Source organism: Carassius carassius, chromosome 47 (assembly GCF_963082965.1).
Source record: "Carassius carassius chromosome 47, fCarCar2.1, whole genome shotgun sequence".
NCBI classification, from domain to species: Eukaryota; Metazoa; Chordata; class Actinopteri; order Cypriniformes; family Cyprinidae; genus Carassius; species Carassius carassius.
In genome coordinates this window covers 6,640,917-6,660,846 of record NC_081801.1, presented here as the reverse complement: position 1 = coordinate 6,660,846, position 19,930 = coordinate 6,640,917, and the positions used below count along the sequence as shown (strand labels likewise).

The window sequence follows — 19,930 nt, the reverse complement described above, 5'->3', positions numbered from 1 at the left end:
AGTTTTCATTTACATAAAATTTGGAGTATCAAAATATGTCAAGTATCAAATGTTTAGTTCGTGTATACTAATTTTCATTAGTTTAAGGAATGTTTATTTTTTGAGAAAAAAAAAATTTCCACTGCATGTAATGTTTGGTGCCAGTTGTTCTGGATTTAATGTGAGCATTATTATTTGTGTGATCATTATTTCTTTGGAATACAAATAATTGTGTATTCGTGCATATCTACATGTTTATTTTTGCACTTAATATCAAAATATAAGTTATTAAATACTAATGAATTAAACACTTTTTTTCCTCTGCTCTAGCTTTGAAATCCCTTTTTATTGTGTACATTCAAGTCTGGTGCGTCACAATTAGTCACAAGATGCAACTAAGTGTGCATAAATATTAGGGACCTTAAGTTTTTTTGTTGTTGTTTTTTAACCAACTGAGAGAAGACAAAATATATTTTTTTATGTTAATCAGTGGCATCAGGAGTGTTACATTTTATAGCTTAGGTTGTATTAAACCGGGAATATTCCTTCAAAAGCACACATAAATCATCATAATAAATTGTTTGTTTTGGGCTTTAAATGCTGGAGGGGGCAGGTTTGCTTCCTTCCAGAACACACCCTGGTAATGTTTCTTATGAATGTGCTTTTTGTGTGTTTGCATGTGTATAAAGCCGATTAATTTAACCAGGGAAAAGTACTACGAGTTGTATATAAAGAAGGTATTGAAACCGTGCGTGTGTGAGAGGCATGGCTATTCCTCTTCATTCTACCCTCAGCAGTATTTTAGGGCGTCACGGTCAGCCTGGATGTGACACCACACTGGAAACGGCTGCGTGGGCTGTTATTACTGCTGGGTGTGGGACGTCTGTTTTTTAGTTTTTCTGTCATAGGGTCTGCATGGTGTTCCTGCCCACCTGGCCCTTGCATTGCTATGGAAACTGAGAAAGGGGAGGGTTGAGCAATTCTGTGCTATTTACCGTCAGATAAAACCGTCAGAAGCTCATGGATTTTATAGGAACTTGAACTCAACTGCCACTCACCCAGACATCTTTAAATGAACTTCTTCATATAGTTATTGATACCAGTGTGTTCTGCCAAGCCTATAGCAGCATTTGAGTTCAATTAGCCACTACTCGCATTAATTAGTGTGACCTAGAGGTGCTTGATTGTATGTGCTTGATTAAAGTGTGTGCTAATCCTAATATTTAGACAATGAACCGGTTATGGTTGTGGTGTGTTATTTATGATAAATCAATTGTCTCATCCCTAAAAACACACATGAAAAGAGCGGTCTTGTTCATGCAGACACTTTTCTCACCATCAAAGGTTGTTTCTGTTTCGGCTGTCATTGCATGCATTGCAGTGAGCATGAACAAAGCAGCCATCTGTGATGGGCGTCTATGTTGTGGATTTGAACAATAAAGCATTGTGCTTCAGGAGTTTATAATTTTGACATTGTACAGTCAGCAGTCTGTGATGGTGTAGATCCTGAAGAAATGCATGCAAAACCACTGAGCAGCAGGCATGAAGTTAATGATGCTCTCAGAGCGGTCTTATCAGTTTCTTAAGCACTATTCAAATACTTCCATCGTTATTTAAATGGTACTTCCAGTTTCTGTGTGACCACTAGCTTTTTCATCTACATCTGTGTGCTTGTGTGTCTAGATTCTTGCTAACCTGGTGATGGAGACTTTGCACCCTGAACTGAAGAATCTGATCGTACCTCGGCTGAAAGGAAAACTCCAACAGAGACAGAAGGACTGGATGCTGGTTGGTTCTCATATGTAAATTCTGAAGCTGTAAAAAGAATCAAAAAGAGACCTTATTGAATTACTTTTGTCATTGGACTAAGGAGTTAATTTATACATTTGTGTATCTGCTGTGGTTTGTTTATCATCTGTTTGTTTATCCTGTCAGATCTCCGATGCAGTATACAGACAGGTGCTGTCACAGACAAAGACTCAACACGAAGCTCTGGCTCAAGTATGTGAGATGGAGCGCCCCCGTCTGGACTCTACTCTACGCACAGATATGGACCAGATCATCACTTCCAAAGACCACGTTTCTGGAAAGATCCGTGGTAAGAGAAGAGCCAAGCAACCTTCTCTTTGCAGATAACAAATGTTCCCACTAGCTTCTGTCATTCACAGCCACACACTTTTGATGTTGCAACACATTGCCTGATTCATGACAGTTAAGTTTTTAAGATTATTGTTTTCAGAGAGTGGTGCTTTATCATCAGTGTTTTTATTGTTTTCTAATGATTTAGTATTACTGATACTTTTTATTATGAATTCATTAAATCCACAGATTATGGCAACATTTGAATTTATCCTATTCATAGTTGCACTGTTTCAGTCTTTCATTCTTCCACATGATCATTTTTTCATTGGAATTCAGTCTCGCTCAACATAGTTTGGCTTTAACCTAAAAAGCTCAGACCATCCTGCCATAATGTAGGTTTGGCAAAAGTACTACATTTTTCCTGTGCCATTTGTGGCTAGGATTGTTCCACCCATAGCACTTTTCAAATAACATGAGCAAAATGATCTTAAAGGGCATATTTTTTTTTAGGATTTGTACAAATCTCTAAATTGCTTTAGAGCCCATTTGTGTGTTTGTGATGGCTCTTCCTCTATTCTTACTGAATAATAGTGGTTGTTTTGACACACAAACAGGTGCTTTCCTACAATCACTTGTTCAATGATACCAGGGCCCATTATGTGGCCTAGAGTCAATGTGATCAGTCTTTAGCTTTCCTCTAAAGAGCATTAATTCTTTTCTAGAGCATTAATTTGTTTTGAGACACAATTTCTGGAGTGAGACAACCTATGTAAACATAATAGTCCCTAGTAGATCAGGATGTCTCTCACAACCTGTAAACAAACACAAGTTTCACATGTGAACTTTCATATGTGTTCTAAATATTTTACATATATTTAAAACTTTTTTCCCCCTATAAGAGTAGGTGTCATAGTCTGCTAATATTTGTCTATTCCTCTTCTTGAAGCATTGGTTTTACCCCGCATTGAACAGCTTGTGAGAAGCAAGGTTCAGCCCTACATCCACTCCATCCTGGAGGCCCTCATGGAGCCCACCAGCAGAGGATTTTCTGAAGTAAGAGAGATCCTCTTCCGTGAGCTGGTGGAGGTCAGCAAGAACACAATGAACGATAGCAGCAGGGAGAAACTGGGAGAGGTGAGGCATGACCTTGATTAACAATGTTTGCAGAGCCTTTTTAAAGCAATAGTTAACTCCAAAACCTCTCTCCATACTCATTCCTAGCATATGGACAAGATTTCCATGTTGGCCTTCCATCCGGTGAAGATGCAGAGTTGTTATGAGAAGATGGAGGCGCTGAACCTTGAAGGCCTCCAGCAGAGATGTGACGTGTCCAGTCCATCTGTGTTCATCCAGAGAGCTCAGATCCTCATGAGAGAGGTGTCTTTCATTAGACCCACACAGTTTTTGTCATTTTTTTTTTTTAATATTTCATTTAAATATCTAAAACTTCTTGAAGTTTTGCAGTACTTGGTACTAGCACTTGAAATTGATTTGATATTAATCATTCCATACCCTACATTCATTTTTCTGGTGCCTACCAACAAATTAAAACAAGCATTCTCATTGATTTAGCTGTGAGATCAAGAGCATCAATCAATGAGAAAAATTGCTAAAGAATATTAAAGAGAAAGCAATTTATTGTTAATGAGCGCCGCCCAGGGGTAATAACTGATATTGCAGGTATATTTGTAATTGAGACTCAAACTTAAAAATACTGAATATCTATCTATCTATCTATCTATCTATCTATCTATCTATCTATCTATCTATCTATCTATCTATCTATCTATCTATCTATCATCCCATGGTAATCTGGGTATTATATGCATGCAGAAAATGTTCAAAGTGAGTACTTTTACTATGTGGTATGTTATTCCGAAATAGCCTTTGTCCTTTAGAAATATAGAAAATGTACAAATAAACCATTAGAGTTGATGACAATCTGTCCTCCTAATGTCCTCTGTTGATGAATGTAGCAAATGGACAATGCAGTGAACACGTTTGAGCAGTTGGTCCATCAGAGTCTAGACGGCCACAGCGGGGAGGATCTCTGCAAGACCATCCAGCACTGTCAGGACCGAGTACTCAAAGTACGTACGTTAGTTGGGTCTTTCCTCTGCCTTGTAAAGCTGAAACAGGTTTTGTGACACAGCTCCTGGATCCTTGATATATTAAAGCATTTTTTAAGACTTCTTGGTTTTAAATCTGTTTGTTTGTGTCCTGCAGAAATATGACTATGACAGCAGCACAGTGAGGAAAAAATTCTTCAGGGAGGCTTTGCTTCAGATTATCATACCGTACATGCTAAAACAGCTCTCCCCATCATTTTCACCGGTTGGTACAAGGAATCAGCCTTTCTTAGTGCCATTGTTCTATTGTTGTTTTTTTATAGATAATATGAATTTATGTAACTTGATAATTTGTAATTAATCTATTATTATTTAATTTATGATCTTGTTGCCAATAATAATAATAATAATAGTAGTAGTAGTGGTGGTACTATTAGTATTTGTAACCAAATAGTGTTAAATATAATTGTTGTGGTTGTAGTTCCTAATGATACAAATAATAGTAATAACAATAATGACTTATAATCATTTTAGTACAAATAATAATAATAATATAACTAATAAATGATATGATGACTGCAACTAATAATAATAATAATTATAATTTTCTGGTATCATCTGGTTGTAAATATTACCACCACCATTATTATATTTATTATTATTATTTGTAATAGAACATTTATTATTATAATTTCTTAATTTATTATCTTGTTGCTGATAATAATAGTTGCAGTAGTTGTTAATGTTTGTTCATTTACAGATGGGTTTTAAAGATATAGCCTAATTATTAAGAATTTATTTTCATTGATTGATACAACTTTTCCTCATTTTATGACATTTTTATGTTTTAAATGAGGGGGGGGGGGGGGGGGGGCTTGTCTTTGATGCCTAGGATCTGCCCAAGTTCAAGGAGCTCATCTTTGAGGACTTCTCTAGATTCATACTAGTAGAGAATATCTTTGAGGAAGCTGTCCTGCAGTCAGTCAGCAAGGACATCATGATGGGTGAGTGTCTGCAGCCCCTTCAGCACAACAGAGCAGTCTCAATACCTCACGGTGTGTTTTACACTCATTCCTTTTCACTTTGCAGCTGTGAAGGAAGCTGCGGTCCAGAGAAGGCACAACTTGTACAGAGACAGCATGGTCCTGACCAACAGTGACCCCAACCTGCATCTTCTGGGAGAGAACACCATCGACTGGGCTGGCCAGTTCGGGGGAGTAAAAGGAGAGAAGCAAGGTGGCGACAAGACCAACAGGAAACGCAAACAGATCGTCTCCATGATCCACTTGGATGGGATGCCTCTACCATATGAGTCCTGCCAGGAAGTACCAGGAGTGGACGGCATCCCAGAAGAATACGAAGGGCAGGAAGGACAAGATCTTGAATCAGAAAAGCCTGGGAACCCTCTACAGCATGTACCTATCGAGAAAGTGCCAGGTTCTCCTGATAGCATCAATGAGATCCGAGACCTAATAAACCGTCTGCAACCTACAGCAGACGGATGCTTGCTTTGAGTGAGATATAAAACATATGTGTTTGCCGAGACACTTTTGTTTGCTTTCCATCAGCAACACTTTATGGTTGATTTTTCAGCCAATTCATTGTTAATTTTATTAGAAATTTTTTTTATTCGTTTTATTTTGTTCTTGCATTTAATGTAGACATTTTGTGAATATTTTCATTAAGTATCTACACATTTATATGATCTTCTGTGCCCTTTTTTTTTTTTAACCCACGACTAACACACTAATTATTATGTGGCATAGGTTTCATAAACTAACTGTCATGACTTGGACCGTTCCATTTCATAGGGGCCGTCTGAAACGTTAGTCTTTTTTGCTTTCCTTTAATTGTGGAATATATTCAAACACTAACTGTACATCTATTAATGCAGCTTAATTAAGCACTTAATAACTCTGCAAAATGCATTCAAATAATTTAAAGGTTGCTTTTTAATGCTTGCACACTTTTCTTTGTGGTTTTAAAAATATTTAAAGTGAGCTTATTTCTATAGAATGCATTAACAATCTGTAATGTGCGCTTAGTGCTCACAGACATCCTCCACCTGTACATGTGTGTTATGGAGGATGGAAACTTCATTACCAATTTCCAGATAGATCCTCAATCTTCAAGGCAAAGCATTGAAGTAGGTGTAGAAAAAGTCAGTTCACATCTTAAGTTCAGTAGCTTTGTGGAAACCATAGAGGAACACTTTGGGAGCTTAACTCATGATGCTCAACATATTTTACCTCTCCACATATATTTCACTGGTTATTTTCTGTTATTTATTTTAAGTGTTGATTTTATTTTCTGCATCTTCTGTTCTTTTTGTAAGGCAGCAATGGATAAATAAATGACTATTATTTTGAAATGTGTATGTTGTGCAAGTTCAAGACGTTACTATATAATGTGTAATAGCATTAAAAAGTTTGGAGTCAATATTTTATTTTATACTTCAACTTATACATTAATTTGATAGTGACATTTAGTACTTGCATTGTTCTTTTGAATATTCAACTCAAATAATCATAAAATGTATCTTGCTTTCCACAAAAATATTAAGAACTTTTTTCAACCTTGATAAATTTTTCTCAAGCATCAGTCTTCAGTGTCACATGATCTTTCAGAACTCATTCTAGTCTGCTGGTTTGGAGTAATGATCCTGACAATTCAGCTTTACCATCACAGGAACAAATTAAATGAAAATTAAAGTAAATTGAATATTTTTTTAATCAAATAAATGTAGCCTTAAGCTTAATAGCTTAATTTTTTTTTCTTCATCTCACCAAGTCTAAACTTTTGAACCGCTGTATAAATATGAAGCTTCTTTAAGTATAGCCCTTGCATGGTTTACATACTACGGTCCTTTTCATACTAAATGCTTTTGTCCTCTAGCCCTTATTACAAGTGTCTATAAATTTTAACAACTGAAACTATTCTGCAAATATTTTATAATATATAAAATTACATTCTTAAATATATTAGTGTTTGAAAGCCTTTGGCTAAAATGTAAACTCCAAATTTATGTGGTGCATCTTGGTATTCATCTTATTAAAACGCAAAGACCATTGACAAAGCTGTAGACTGTAATCAAAACCTTTAATACATTCTGCAATAAAACTAATTAATCTTAAAAACAATTAGGCAATGGAGAAAAGAAAAGGATGTCTGGAGGAACATTACTAATAGTGCATTTAAATTATTGTGTGAGGATTGTAGATCTCCGATTTCTGTTCTCAGTTAGTCAATCAGTCATGTGTCTGTATTGCAGGTGAACATTAACTAAGGCCACATGATTTGAATTTCTATTTACAGCCAATAGTTTTTCAAATCCTTGTTTGTTCTGCATTTCAGCAGTAATTTCCAGCATTACACAAGACCGCCTGATCTCGACACATGCAGGAAGTTTACAACGACCCATCGCAAAGGTTTAAAACTAGTGATTTCCCAAAATGGCAGAAAACCACCAGCTAATCTCAGAGAACAGAATTTAAACATTGTGTAACCGAATATTAGCTTATTAGTTACATCAGTAGTTGTAGAAAGTATAAAACTGGTCAATGAGGCACATCTCCGTTTAGTACAACGCTGACTGTTTGAACAAAGTCACCTCATACAACCTCAAACGTAAAATCACATGCGTTAAACACACCATTCTTCATGTAAGATATTGTGTTCCCAATGAGGTTTGAAATCAAACCTCTAAACACTTTTGAAAGCTGATTTTAACCAAATTGGTTATCGCCAAACTCCCATTAAATAAGATTTCATGCATGATCTTTAAAATACAACCTTAAACGGTAAAAATGAGAATCATCCCTGTTCAGTCCACATATCACAACATCTCTTGCAAGTCTTATTGATCATGGCCACACAAACCTGCAATCATAAAATCTAAAATGTTTCCTGTTGCTCCTGATCTACAGTCCAGTCAACTCCGATTAACATTTCGAAACGCCACCTCATGTTTTCGTTCTCTCATATCTTCTTAAAGGTGCTTCAGTAGAGGAAAAGCCAGAAAGTATCCCAAGACGGATCCCATGATAACCCCCAGGAAGATCCACACGTTGTAGGACATGACGCAGAGCATGAGCATGTAGCCTAGCGTCACCTGCAGGATGTGTATAGCAGTCTGGAGGCAGTGTAGAAGCCAGCTAAAGACAGAAAGAGATAATGACATTTGTTGATGGCAGAAATTCAATAAGCTACAATACTAGAGGCTTAAATGATCAACTCTAGCTAATGTTGATACGATTGAGATCATAACAGTTCTTGGAAAACACTTTTGCAGTCGTGTTTTATTAGTCTCTTGTGAGCATTACCTCTTCTTAGCAGCGGTGGCCATGTCTGCGGTAGTGGCCGTAATCTCGTTGGCAGCTAATGAGATCTCCGAGGGGCTGCTGGTCAGAGAAGAGCGTCCCTCTTGACACTTCATGACAGGGGCTAAACAGGATGGTTCAGGTGAGAATGACACCGGAGCGGATGGTTGTGGAATAAAGGATTGCTTCTGTTTTCCAACAGTGATCTTCCACACTTTCAGAAGCTCGTAGATGACGGTGAGCAGTAGAACTACAAAGACCGACAGCACCATTCCTGCTCACAGAGAAATCAAGAAGACATTTAGGCTTTTCACACTTTAAATTGCTAATCCAACTTTTAAAATGAAAGTAAAACGCTTTTTAACATTGCAGTTTTCTCTAGGGTGCCAGGATTAAAATGTTAATATAAAATAAAAACCCTGCAGGTTTATATAGCTAAGATTAGTGGTTAAAGGTATTAAACAATGTTCAGCAAATAACATTCAGATGATTTTTTTTTACATTTAAATGAAAATAAAAGCTAATTATTTATATTTAATCAAATTGTTATATGATGCTTTTTTGCATTAACTGATAAAGGAAAGCAAGATTGGAGGGACATAATCTGTCATTCTGCAAATGTATGCACATTGTATGCACATGTTCAGTCTTGTTCGTAAAACCCCATGTACCTGCAGGCCCATGCACATCCCAGAAATTAAACAACAGCGTGACGCTGCTGGAACCTTCAAAGTGCATCTGCAAAACACAGAACACAAGAACATAATAAGCAGGCTTGTAATTAGTGACATGTTTCCATTGAGGGTTGACTGTTAACCCATCCCATGGGAAGTGTGTATATACAGAAGTTAATGACACTTCCATTACCTTGTCAAAACAGGTAATACAATCCTACCAGTCTATGATGTTCAATCCTGGACATCTGATTAACTACGATTATCCACATCGAAAGAATCCAATGCCATCAAGCTTTGCTTTTTGCTTGAATTGCTTAAATAACCCTAGTATGTCAACTGCTGTCAGAAGACACAATACCTCAAAGCTAGATAAGAATCAGAATGGAACGATAGCTGACTTTGTGGTCTTGGCTTTTCACGGTAATTCTGCAGGTGTTTATGACAAAAAATGTCATAAAAGGGTGGTAGAGGAAGCCTTGCCATTTACTCGTGACTGTCACATTACGGTAAACAGCACATTGAAGACTGACTGACACATTAAAACTTGTACTAACAAGTGTTCTACAGGAACTACAGATGGAAGAAAAGTATACAAGGAGGTCCCAGTTACGCTCCAGATCAACAACATTTCATGACTTGCTATAATCATGTGTAAATCTGCTGTCCTGTCTTCAGAAGCTAAATTTAAGAATTCCATCCAATCTATTCCAAGCACTGGAGAATTCCTCTACACACGTGCGCCGCATATCTTTTCTTCTGGAGATAGTTTTGCATTGGCCAGATGGAGACAAGTGGCTTTTGATACATTTGTGCCCTGTCAAGAACTTCCCAGTGCTATCTCGGAGCAGCTGTGCGATCTCTCACATGAATGCATCTTTTATTTGCTCTGTGAAATGCTGTGGCCTGATCAGCTAAAGTGGACAAAATAGGTCAAAAGAACCATTTTAGACAATTTTACTAAAATGTACTACTTTTATTCTTGCAACACAAAAGGAGATATGATGGAATAACAGTTAGTAGTTACCTTCCCTTTTATTTTAAGAAATAAAAGTAACTGCTGAATAGCTGTTAGTCTCCAATATAGAGGTTTGGACCAACAGGAGGATAAATGTATTTCCATGTTTTGAAAGAACTGTCCTTTTAAGTAACTATTAATATAACACGCCACTGATGTATTAAAATGAAATATGCATGCCCATGAATGTAGTAAGAAACAGCAACAATTCTACTTTGTTTTTACCCACCAAAACAGTCTTAGAATACAGATGCATTTAGTTAACGTTACATGTAAATGATGACAGCATAAAAATGCAAGAACAATAAGTATAAGGCTATTAACTCAATAAGTCCAGACGTTATTTTGAAGTGCAATGCTAAACTAAATATAATTTACATGCATGAAATCAATAAATTTACATACATGTAGATAGAGTCCAACTTACATTCATGATGAAACCGCGCGCGGTCCACTAAAGATGAGTTCAGGGAAATTTAACACAGGTAACACGACCCGGTTACGGCACAAGTACAACTTTCATTACCACCTGCACCTCAACAGCCAAATACGCCACATTTTAATGTGCCCTTACAGCCCAACAGCTGAGAAGTTCTCAGCCCAAACAAAAGAGAGTGGCAGTACGTCAAAAGGCTTTATTTATGCAACGAAAAGGATTCTGGGAGTTGAAGTCCTCTCGCTGCGATGCGGAATTTACCAAAAACTAGATTAGAACTACATACCAATCTGAGTTACTTTATAAATGCAATTTAACGGGCAAGAAGACGGAGTTCACAAATACAGGGGGTTTGCATATTTACATGAAGATACAAAAATAAAAAATAAATACAAGCTAAATAATATAATATAAAAGAAAGTACTTTTTTTACCATTTTATATTTATTTATTTATTAAAATTTTTACATACAATTTTAGTATAATACAACAATAATACATGAATAAAGCAATAAATAAATACTGCTTTAATGAGTGCTGTGACCGACGGCTCTTGGTGATGATATCATCAGCTCGCGCCCGGATAAGGCTGATCAGTCGGCTAAACCAAACTCCGTCCGCGAAATGAGGGGCTAAATCTAGATGGGATGGAGCTTATCAAGAACTGGACGCAGTCAGTTCGACGGGATATATGTCCAGAAATTTCAAGAGGGACTAACGAGATCAAAATTTGTACATCCTTGGGCAAGTTTGCTAGTTTGCCGTCGTTAGCTCGACAAGTTCAGGCAGTATTGTAAATAAAGAAACTGTCTGACGCTTATATACCAAGTACATATTCAGCTGTTTTCAGTTTTTCTAGAGATTGTTAAATACGACCATTACGGTAGGAGAATTAAATCAACCAATGTCAACGAACTGCATAGGACGAGATAAGAAGTGATTAAACATTGATAGGCCTGTTGTTACATAAAGGGTTAGTAATATTGTAAGGGGACTAAAAAAAGCAGGTTTCGCCATACCTATTTAAATGGGGGGAAACTGGATCAGGAGAGAAAAACATAGTTGTGGTGGATTTGTCATGGCTGTGGTAGCTGTGATCTTGTCTTGCATTCTGATTGGAGTCACTGGTCAAGATGGACAGACAATGACTGCAGAAGAAAAGTCCAGAATCAGGTGAGTTAACTGCAGTGGCTAGACTAACATTCCTGTTGCCTTATACTCAAACTGTGACTTACAGATGCCTAGAAGATGATGACAGGCTGTAATGCTTTATGTAATGTTAAACATTATCCATGTACTTTAATTCCATGTTATTTTGGTTTTGTCTGACACTGATTTTATTAGTACACCAATTATGTGTTCTTGGATTGTAATTCTATACATGACCTCATTGTTTCAGTGGTTGTGTCTTGTACTGTTTGTAATGGGAGAAGATCGCTTCAGAACACAAAGATGCTGATGGAAAGGATTACTCAATTTAACTGATTCAGCCTAATGTCATGCTAATTCCTGTTTTAAACCGCTGAGGTGTGGTCCGTCTCTAACAAGATGACCTTTTTCGTAGCATCAGGGTGTGGACATACAGTAGCAGACATTGGGTCTTTGGGTTCACTATATACATATAACTACATTTATGTTTTTTGGGGTCTATAAGATTTTTTTTTCTTTTTTTATGTTTTTGAAAGAAGTTTCTTTAAGGATGCATTTTTTTAAATAAAAAAAACGTCAATATTGTAAAAAATTACAACATCAAGTGAGTGTTTTCTGTTTCAGTGTAATTTATTCCTGCAATGTCAAAGCTGAAAGTTTTAACCAGTCTTCAGCATCACGTGATCCTTCAGAAATCATTTTAATATGCTGATTTGCTTCTCAAGGAACATTTCTTATCATTATTTCTTATTATTATTAATGTTGATAACAATTGTGCTGCTTAATATATTTTTTTTATTCTTCTGTAATAAGAAAGTTCCAAAGAGCCACATTTATTACTAACAGAGTTGAATTGAGTATACATGGATATTTCCATGACTTTTTCCCCCATGCGATCTGAAACAGTAACTGCTCCTCACTTTTTATTTATTTATTTATTTATTTTTGTAGGGACCAAATTCTAGAGATGTTTGATCATGCCTATAACAGTTACATGGTGAGTAAATACCTGTGCTTCAGAAATTGCTTTGAATTAGTTCACTAATAAAAAAATATATAAATTGCATTTATTGGACCTAAATAACTAACATCAAAGTAACTCTTGTACCATAGTTATTGTACTTGGAATTGTGAGAATGAACGTGTCTGTTATTAATCTGCTATCATTTGAGATGCATCTTTTCTTCTCCTATCCTCTTTCAGGACTATGCCTACCCAGCAGATGAGTTGATGCCCCTCAGCTGTAGAGGAAGGGTGAGAGGGCTGGAACCCAATCGAGGGGACATCGATGACTCTTTGGGAAAGTGAGTCAGGCTCATAAAACATTTACCATTATTATTAAAACCTTTGCTGCACATGACCCTTGTAATGACATGCTAGTTAGATTCTGGAAATATGACTAATCAGTTTCATAGATTAATATAAACATTGATGGGACATCTGAAAAGTCTTGGGTCAGCTTTTCAATAAAGATGTTCTGTGTTGATTCTTCGGGATATTAAAGGCAACCTCTCTTTCTCTCTTCACAGGTTCTCTTTAACATTAATAGACACTTTAGATACTCTTGTGGTGAGTTAAGTCTTTAATATAAAAGTTTAGTATTAACTTGATCAAAAACACTAGTGATGTTTAAGTAGCCAGACATGTTAAGCAAGCTTATTCATATCAATACAAATAATAAATGCCTCTAAACTGTTGTTTTTTGTGTTTTGAGCAGTTGTTAAACAAACTGGATGAATTTGAGGAGGCTGTTAAGAAGACTGTGCAAGACGTCAGATTTGATAATGACATAGTCGTCTCTGTCTTTGAGACCAATATCCGTGTGCTGGGGTACGGATCATGATGTTTCTCTAGCTTTGGATGTGTTTATCTTGTGTTAAAAAACTGTACATTTTGGTCAACTGGTCATCTAATTAGGTTTAGAGGCTTTATTCTCTCAAGTTCATTGTTCTTATTGACTTCCTCTATGAAATGCATTGTTGATTAAACTTCTCCCTGTTCTTCCAGTGGCTTGTTGGGTGCACATGTCATGGCAGATGTTTTAAAGCAGCGTGGAGAGAGGATGCAATGGTACAGAGATGAACTGCTACACATGGCTAAAGAGCTGGGCTACCGCCTCCTGCCTGCCTTTAACACCACCAGTGGCCTTCCTTATCCTCGGGTAACTCCAACACTGTTGATTTGAATATTTCAAACTCTCCTTCTGTTCAATTCACAAAGTGGTAATTCACCACTGGCGAGAAAGGATTTTTATAATTCTTGGATATTTTGAAATCAGTGCTACATGACTCGAGGAAAGGGGCTGAGTTGATTCATTTTGCCGAAAACTTCAACACATAATGCACTTTTGATTCTGTGCTGCCTGTCCCTCAGTCCACCTGTCCATTAGTGGAAATTAAAAAATGCAGAAGTATGATTTGTAGTTTTAACAAAAGCTGTAGCAGGAAGGAGTACACAGTGTTCATTTACATATACTACTGACATTGTATCAATACAGCTTACATCACAGTCAATGAGCATTTTTATGCTAATTCAAATGTCGTTATTCATATTTAAATCATTTTCATTTTTCTCTTCAGGTAAATTTGCGCTATGGAGTCGTCAACCCCCTTTCTCGTACAGGAACGGAGTCAGACACTTGCACTGCTTGTGCAGGCACCATGATTCTGGAGTTTGCAGCTCTCAGCCAACTGTCCGGGGACCCAATATTTGAGGTAAACATCCAGGATGTTTTCTTACTAATAACCGATTTTAAGACTCAGACAGTTAGAAATGTGTTTTAGGAAATTATTCAACATGCATTCTATGTAGGAACATGCTAGGAAAGCTATGGATGTCCTCTGGGAGAAGAGGCAAAGAGGAAGTGACCTTGTCGGCACTGTGATCAACATCCACAACGGAGACTGGGTTCGCAGAGGTGAGGCTTTGCACTGGTGCTTCTATGTCCTTTACACAGTAAAAAATGTCCCACACAGCTATTTTACAACATCTAATCCCACTTTGACTCTTACAGAGACTATATTAACATCTGTTTCTCATTACAGATAGTGGTGTTGGTGCTGGAATTGACTCTTATTATGAATACTTGATGAAAGCTTATATTCTTCTTGGGGACAAGGTGTACCTTGACAGATTCAACACAGTAAGGGCTCTTTATTCGCCAGAAATAATCAAGCCTCTATTAGTCAAACAGAGCTTGTTTTGCATCTATTATCTGCACATGTGACTTTGTCTATTATAACAGCACTACAGTGCCATTATGAAGTACATCAGCCAGCCTCCTCTGCTGCTAAACGTGCACATGCACAACCCCACTGTGAATGTGCGAAGCTGGATGGATTCCTTGCTCGCCTTCTTCCCTGGACTACAGGTTCACCTCTTCATCCCCTCTATTCCACGTCGCCTCAAAATTACAGATCAGTTTAAGTTGGAGTCAGGATCCAAAATTTATTTTGATTGAGGAAAAATTGACATTATTGGCCAGTTGGGTGCTAAGTTCTTTAAAATTACATCATTGTTGTTAAAACTTAATGCTATATGAATGGTGTAACGAGAATAGTAGTCACAATTTTAGGTTCTTCTCTGATATATTTAAATATACAAACATTAAGAAAACAAGAAGCTCATTGATTGTCAAATGTCCTTTAACAACTTTCACCTCAATGGAAGGCCAGGTGTTTAGCTAGGAAGCCAAATGTTGTTTCATTTTGTAGTATGAAGTGTGAAACCATTGGCTGGCAGGACAAAGTTACATTTGAATTCAAGATTAGATTCTACTTACTTTAAAAAAAAATTAAAAAAACAAAAGACACAAGCAGCTGTTTTTAAATGTAAAGTAAAATGTTGAATTTGAAATTCAAAATGAGCAATGAAATATACCAAAATGTCTTTCAGGTGCTGAGAGGAGACTTGAAACCTGCTATTGAGACGCATGAGATGCTGTACCAAGTGACTAAACGGCACAATTTCCTCCCTGAGGTGATTAATGGATGACTACATTGACACAAGTCAAATTAAACCTAAACATCTTTAATCTACAGAGATCACTGCCTAATATTACAGTATTTTCAATACTAATCCTCCATATAAATTGACTACCAAATGATGTTGTCTAACAGGCCTTTACCACTGAGTTCAGAGTTCACTGGGGCCAGCACCCATTGAGACCAGAGTTTGCTGAAAGCACGTATTTCCTTTACAAAGTAGGTATACCACCTGATACAGCAGAATATGAACGCCTTCTAGCAACCAGCAGCACAGTGTAAACAGTGCTTAAGGTCATCATTTTGTCTGTCCTCATTGTTTTTAAATAACATTTTCCGCCTCATCTCAGGCAACAGGTGATCCTTACTACTTGAAAGTAGGCCAGTCTATAGTGGAAAAGCTGAACACTCACGCCCGGGTCCCCTGTGGCTTCGCCGCTGTACAGGATGTGAGGACAGGAACACATGAGGACAGGTGAGAGTCCTGTTTGTAATTCTTTCATATTGTTTGCATCATTGTATATCTAGATTAATTTTGAAAGGCAGCAGTAGTAAAATCATTTTTATGTTTATGTTTGTTCATTTTAAGGATGGATTCCTTCTTCCTAGCTGAGATGTTTAAGTACCTCTACCTGCTCTTCTCAGAGAAGAGCCAGTTGCCTATAAACATTGATGATTATATTTTTACTACCGAGGCTCATTTGCTTCCAGTATCTCTGTCTACGATCCAACCCTCCTGTCATACCAACAACACGGTAAGAGCTCACCTTATTCTCCCTCTGGAGTTCAAAATTATGTTCGTCTACGACTGAATGTTTCTCAGACTTTGGTTTTGAAAGATTTAAATCCCCACAATGTGATCATCTCTGCAACTGCAACTTTCGGTCTTTATTTTTTTTGTCTGTAATTGTCTAAAATAGCGATTTTTCTATCCAAAATTGGAATATTACATAAAACATTTGCGAATAAAACAGTTTCAGACAGTCATAATCATTGTGTATCTTTCAGGAACCTCAAGCTCATGAAGACGATTTATTTTCATACTCTTGCCCTAGTGCTCAAACCCTGTTCCCTAACAACCCCACCTTTGCCAAGACTATCAGAGACAGTTATAAATACCTCACTGGTTTGGGAAGAACGCAGCAGCCCTCACCTGTCAGGTGGGTCACATGTTACAGGTTTATCATGGAGCAGCATCTATAAGAGAAAAAGACCTAACCTCCTTTTTTTTTTTTTTTTTTTTTCCCCAACACAGGGGGATTGAACTGCCTCTTCATGACACAGGCCTGGAGCCAGTTGAGTTTCTGAAAAGCATTGGCATCTCTCTGACGCCCCTTACTGAGCTGGTCTCCGCCAGCCTAAGCTCAGCTTCTCCGGTGAATCAGCGAGAACGATTCCTTTCAATGGACCAATCAGTGTTTTTTACTATTATTTATATACCGTATTTTTTGGACTATAAGTCGCACCTAAGTATAAGTCGCATCAGTCCAAAAATACGTCATGGCGAGGAAAAAACATATATAAATCGCACTGGACTATAATTCGCATTTATTTATAACCAAGAACCAAGAGAAAATATTACCGTCTACAGCCGCGAGAGGGCGCTCTATGTTTTCAGTGGTAGACTACAGGATCACTGAGCAGCATAGAGCGCACTCTCGTGGCTGTAGATGGTAATGTTTTCTCCTAGTTCATTTCTCTCGGTTCATGTCAAATTAATTTTGATAAATAAGTCGCACCTGACTATAAGTCGCAGGACCAGCCAAACTATGAAAAAAAAGTGTGACTTATAGTCCGGAAAATACGGTACTGTTTTTATACTTAACAATATTTATATGTCCAGAATAACAATTTATTTTACAGTGTCCTTTTTACTCATTGCATCTACCTAATTATTATTTTTTTTAATAATAGTTTAAGTAACACTGGGACCACCCGTTGAATACCTGTGATTTATTTCTTCTTTCATCTGTCTCTTTCTCCACAGGACTCTCAGAAGGGTGTGTACAAGTTAAAGCTAGTTGCTGAGGTGAGCCAAACACCGGAGCATGAGGAAGTGGTGCCACTAATTGTGCAGCTCATTTCCCCTCCGTTTTTGGGTCGAACTGTCCTCACGGCTGGTCCAGCAAAGTTTGGAATGGATCTTACCAAACAAGAGCATGGGGTGAGCAACTGTATGGAAACTGCTTGTGCTTACTGCAGGTATGCCATACATTTACCACATTTAATTGTTGTCTCTTCTGTGTCTTTCTCTAAGGTGAAAGGCAGTATTGTGAAGAGTGTTCCATATACAGCATGTGGCCCGATTGAAAACGCAGTAGAGATGCAGGGACGCATAGCTCTGGCATTGAGAGGAGACTGCATGTTCGCTGTCAAAGCTCGGCGCCTGCAGGAAGCAGGAGCCACCGGAGTCATCTTCGTTGGTGAGATCTAGTTTAGCATTACTTGCAGACTAGGCATATGATTTTTTCCTTACCAACTTAAAAACTGGATCCTTCTTTTTTCAATGTTCTCATAGATCACAGAGAGGGCAGCAGCAGTGCTGAAACTCCACTGTTCCAGATGGTTGGAGACGGAGGACCTACAGATGACATCACAGTTCCCCTGGTGTTCCTCTTCAGTAAAGAGGGAGCTACACTCAGTGCCGCTCTGCAAGAACATCACAATGTGGATGTCCTCCTGCTGCCCAAAGAGAAACAACTAGGAAAAGGTAACTGACTTGACCAAAACTACTGAATGTAGACTACTTCTGTAATCTTAGTTTGTCGACTTCAGCAATAGTGCAGACAGACAGTCACTGGTCTGCAAAGAGACAGCAAATAAACGGTTTGCAAGTGACAATATATTTTTATTTTGCTGGCATTTTTTTTTTATTATTATTGCTTTTTTTATTGCTTTTTAAAATGTATTAGATATAATAATAATAATATTAATAATATAATATATATATTATAATTATTGTTTATTATAGAATTGGCACAATTTATAGATTAAAGATGCCTGACAATTTTTGAGATGGTCTCCAATTTTGAGTTTCTTCAGTGTATATATATTTTTTTTCTTTCCCTTTAGAAAAACCTGAGAAGTTAAATATTAAGTTCCGTATAGCAAAGGAAGAGTTTGCTGAGGGTGAGATTGAAAGCACTACCATCCAGCTGGTGCTGGAGCAAAGCGAGACGGACACTGAGGCTGCATCGTTGACGGGTAAAAATCAGGAGACCTGCAGCTCTCTGCAGAAAGACCCTGAGAGCAGCCCCTGACTGCGGGATCAGCGGTGACCACGGTCCCCTTCACAGAACACAGGGCTGTTGCTCCCTGTCATCAATCTCAGATCAGAAAATGCAGACTGTGCTAATGAATATGAGCTGTACTGTCAGTCTTCCCCTGGTTAAGATGGATCTTGCATAGTTGGAATTATATTGATCTGAACAGAGTGAGAGCTCCTGTCTCACTGATATTATGGTTGTTGCAATAGATTCTTCTCAATTGTCTACAATTGAAAAGCAGTCGGTTTTGGGTATTAAAGAGGTGTTCAAGAATCTCTCACACCACTTTATGTGGATTAGACTTTATTTAAATGTTTTTCTTTGTCTTTTTCTTTCTGATCAACGGTTGTCAGTCCTGTGCATTTTTTTTATTATTCATCCTTAAAGTGTAAGTGGCTTGAAGTCTACATGACCTCTTTAACACAGGTGTTAAAAAAACAGTGTTTAAATGAGGGAGAATGGACCAGTAAAACACAGTTTAACATGTTTTCGATACAGAAACATCAGGGAAATCAATGATCTATGACTTGAACATGTATGCATGTGTGTGTGGAACGCATGGATAGTGGCCTTTATCATTATGTCACAGACTCTGTGCATTTCATCATGTGCCTATACTAAATCTGTGCATTTGTGTATGTGTGTGCATATTTGCAGCCAATGCATTCTTCCTGCTTTCATGCAGTGACTGACCAAGGGATGATTTTGAGAGAGTTGCCATTTCCTTTACCAAAAACATGCGACTGTAATGAAAGCCTGGGATGCAGGCAGATCATATAGTGATATTTACATGTTTTTGTGCAATAAAATAATCATTTGTGCTGTCAGGGTGATGATCACAATTAGTTATATATACATTTAAATTAATTTAGCAATTTTTGACAGCCTCCCACGTACAGCTTCACCATCACACTAGAGGTGCTGCTTACACTAGATTTGTCGCTTTCGACATATCT

At 37.5% G+C, this 19,930-nt stretch overlaps 3 protein-coding genes across 3 annotated transcripts in view; 2 read left to right on the top strand and 1 right to left on the bottom strand.

The window, feature by feature from the left end:
* Window positions 1–5,644, top strand: part of LOC132130292 (protein Niban 2-like) — a 31,830-nt gene extending 26,186 nt beyond the window's left edge. The window contains exons 7-14 of the mRNA XM_059541982.1: window positions 1,663–1,767; window positions 1,915–2,077; window positions 3,008–3,195; window positions 3,283–3,438; window positions 4,038–4,151; window positions 4,288–4,395; window positions 5,023–5,134; window positions 5,220–5,644. Coding sequence (XP_059397965.1) covers window positions 1,663–1,767; window positions 1,915–2,077; window positions 3,008–3,195; window positions 3,283–3,438; window positions 4,038–4,151; window positions 4,288–4,395; window positions 5,023–5,134; window positions 5,220–5,644 — 1,371 coding nt within the window. The remainder of the gene's footprint in view (window positions 1–1,662; window positions 1,768–1,914; window positions 2,078–3,007; window positions 3,196–3,282; window positions 3,439–4,037; window positions 4,152–4,287; window positions 4,396–5,022; window positions 5,135–5,219) is intronic.
* A 1,566-nt stretch (window positions 5,645–7,210) lies between these two features.
* Window positions 7,211–10,769, bottom strand: LOC132130359 (protein SLC31A2-like). Its single transcript, XM_059542049.1, has 4 exons — window positions 10,569–10,769; window positions 9,121–9,187; window positions 8,453–8,723; window positions 7,211–8,284 (listed from the first exon to the last, which is right to left on the bottom strand). Exons 1-4 carry the CDS (start codon window positions 10,572–10,574, stop codon window positions 8,119–8,121), a joined length of 510 nt encoding a protein of 169 aa, XP_059398032.1. The 5' UTR covers window positions 10,575–10,769; the 3' UTR covers window positions 7,211–8,118.
* Window positions 10,770–11,151: 382 nt separating this feature from the next.
* Window positions 11,152–19,027, top strand: LOC132130074 (ER degradation-enhancing alpha-mannosidase-like protein 3). The gene is made up of 20 exons (XM_059541697.1): window positions 11,152–11,749; window positions 12,677–12,722; window positions 12,929–13,029; window positions 13,255–13,294; window positions 13,443–13,555; window positions 13,733–13,886; window positions 14,305–14,439; window positions 14,537–14,642; window positions 14,770–14,867; window positions 14,970–15,095; window positions 15,620–15,703; window positions 15,844–15,927; window positions 16,059–16,183; window positions 16,298–16,463; window positions 16,717–16,868; window positions 16,964–17,084; window positions 17,696–17,872; window positions 17,966–18,131; window positions 18,227–18,418; window positions 18,781–19,027. The coding sequence occupies exons 1-20, from the start codon at window positions 11,604–11,606 to the stop codon at window positions 18,966–18,968; spliced, it is 2,520 nt and encodes an 839-aa protein (XP_059397680.1). The 5' UTR covers window positions 11,152–11,603; the 3' UTR covers window positions 18,969–19,027.
* The last annotated feature ends 903 nt before the right edge of the window (window positions 19,028–19,930 follow it).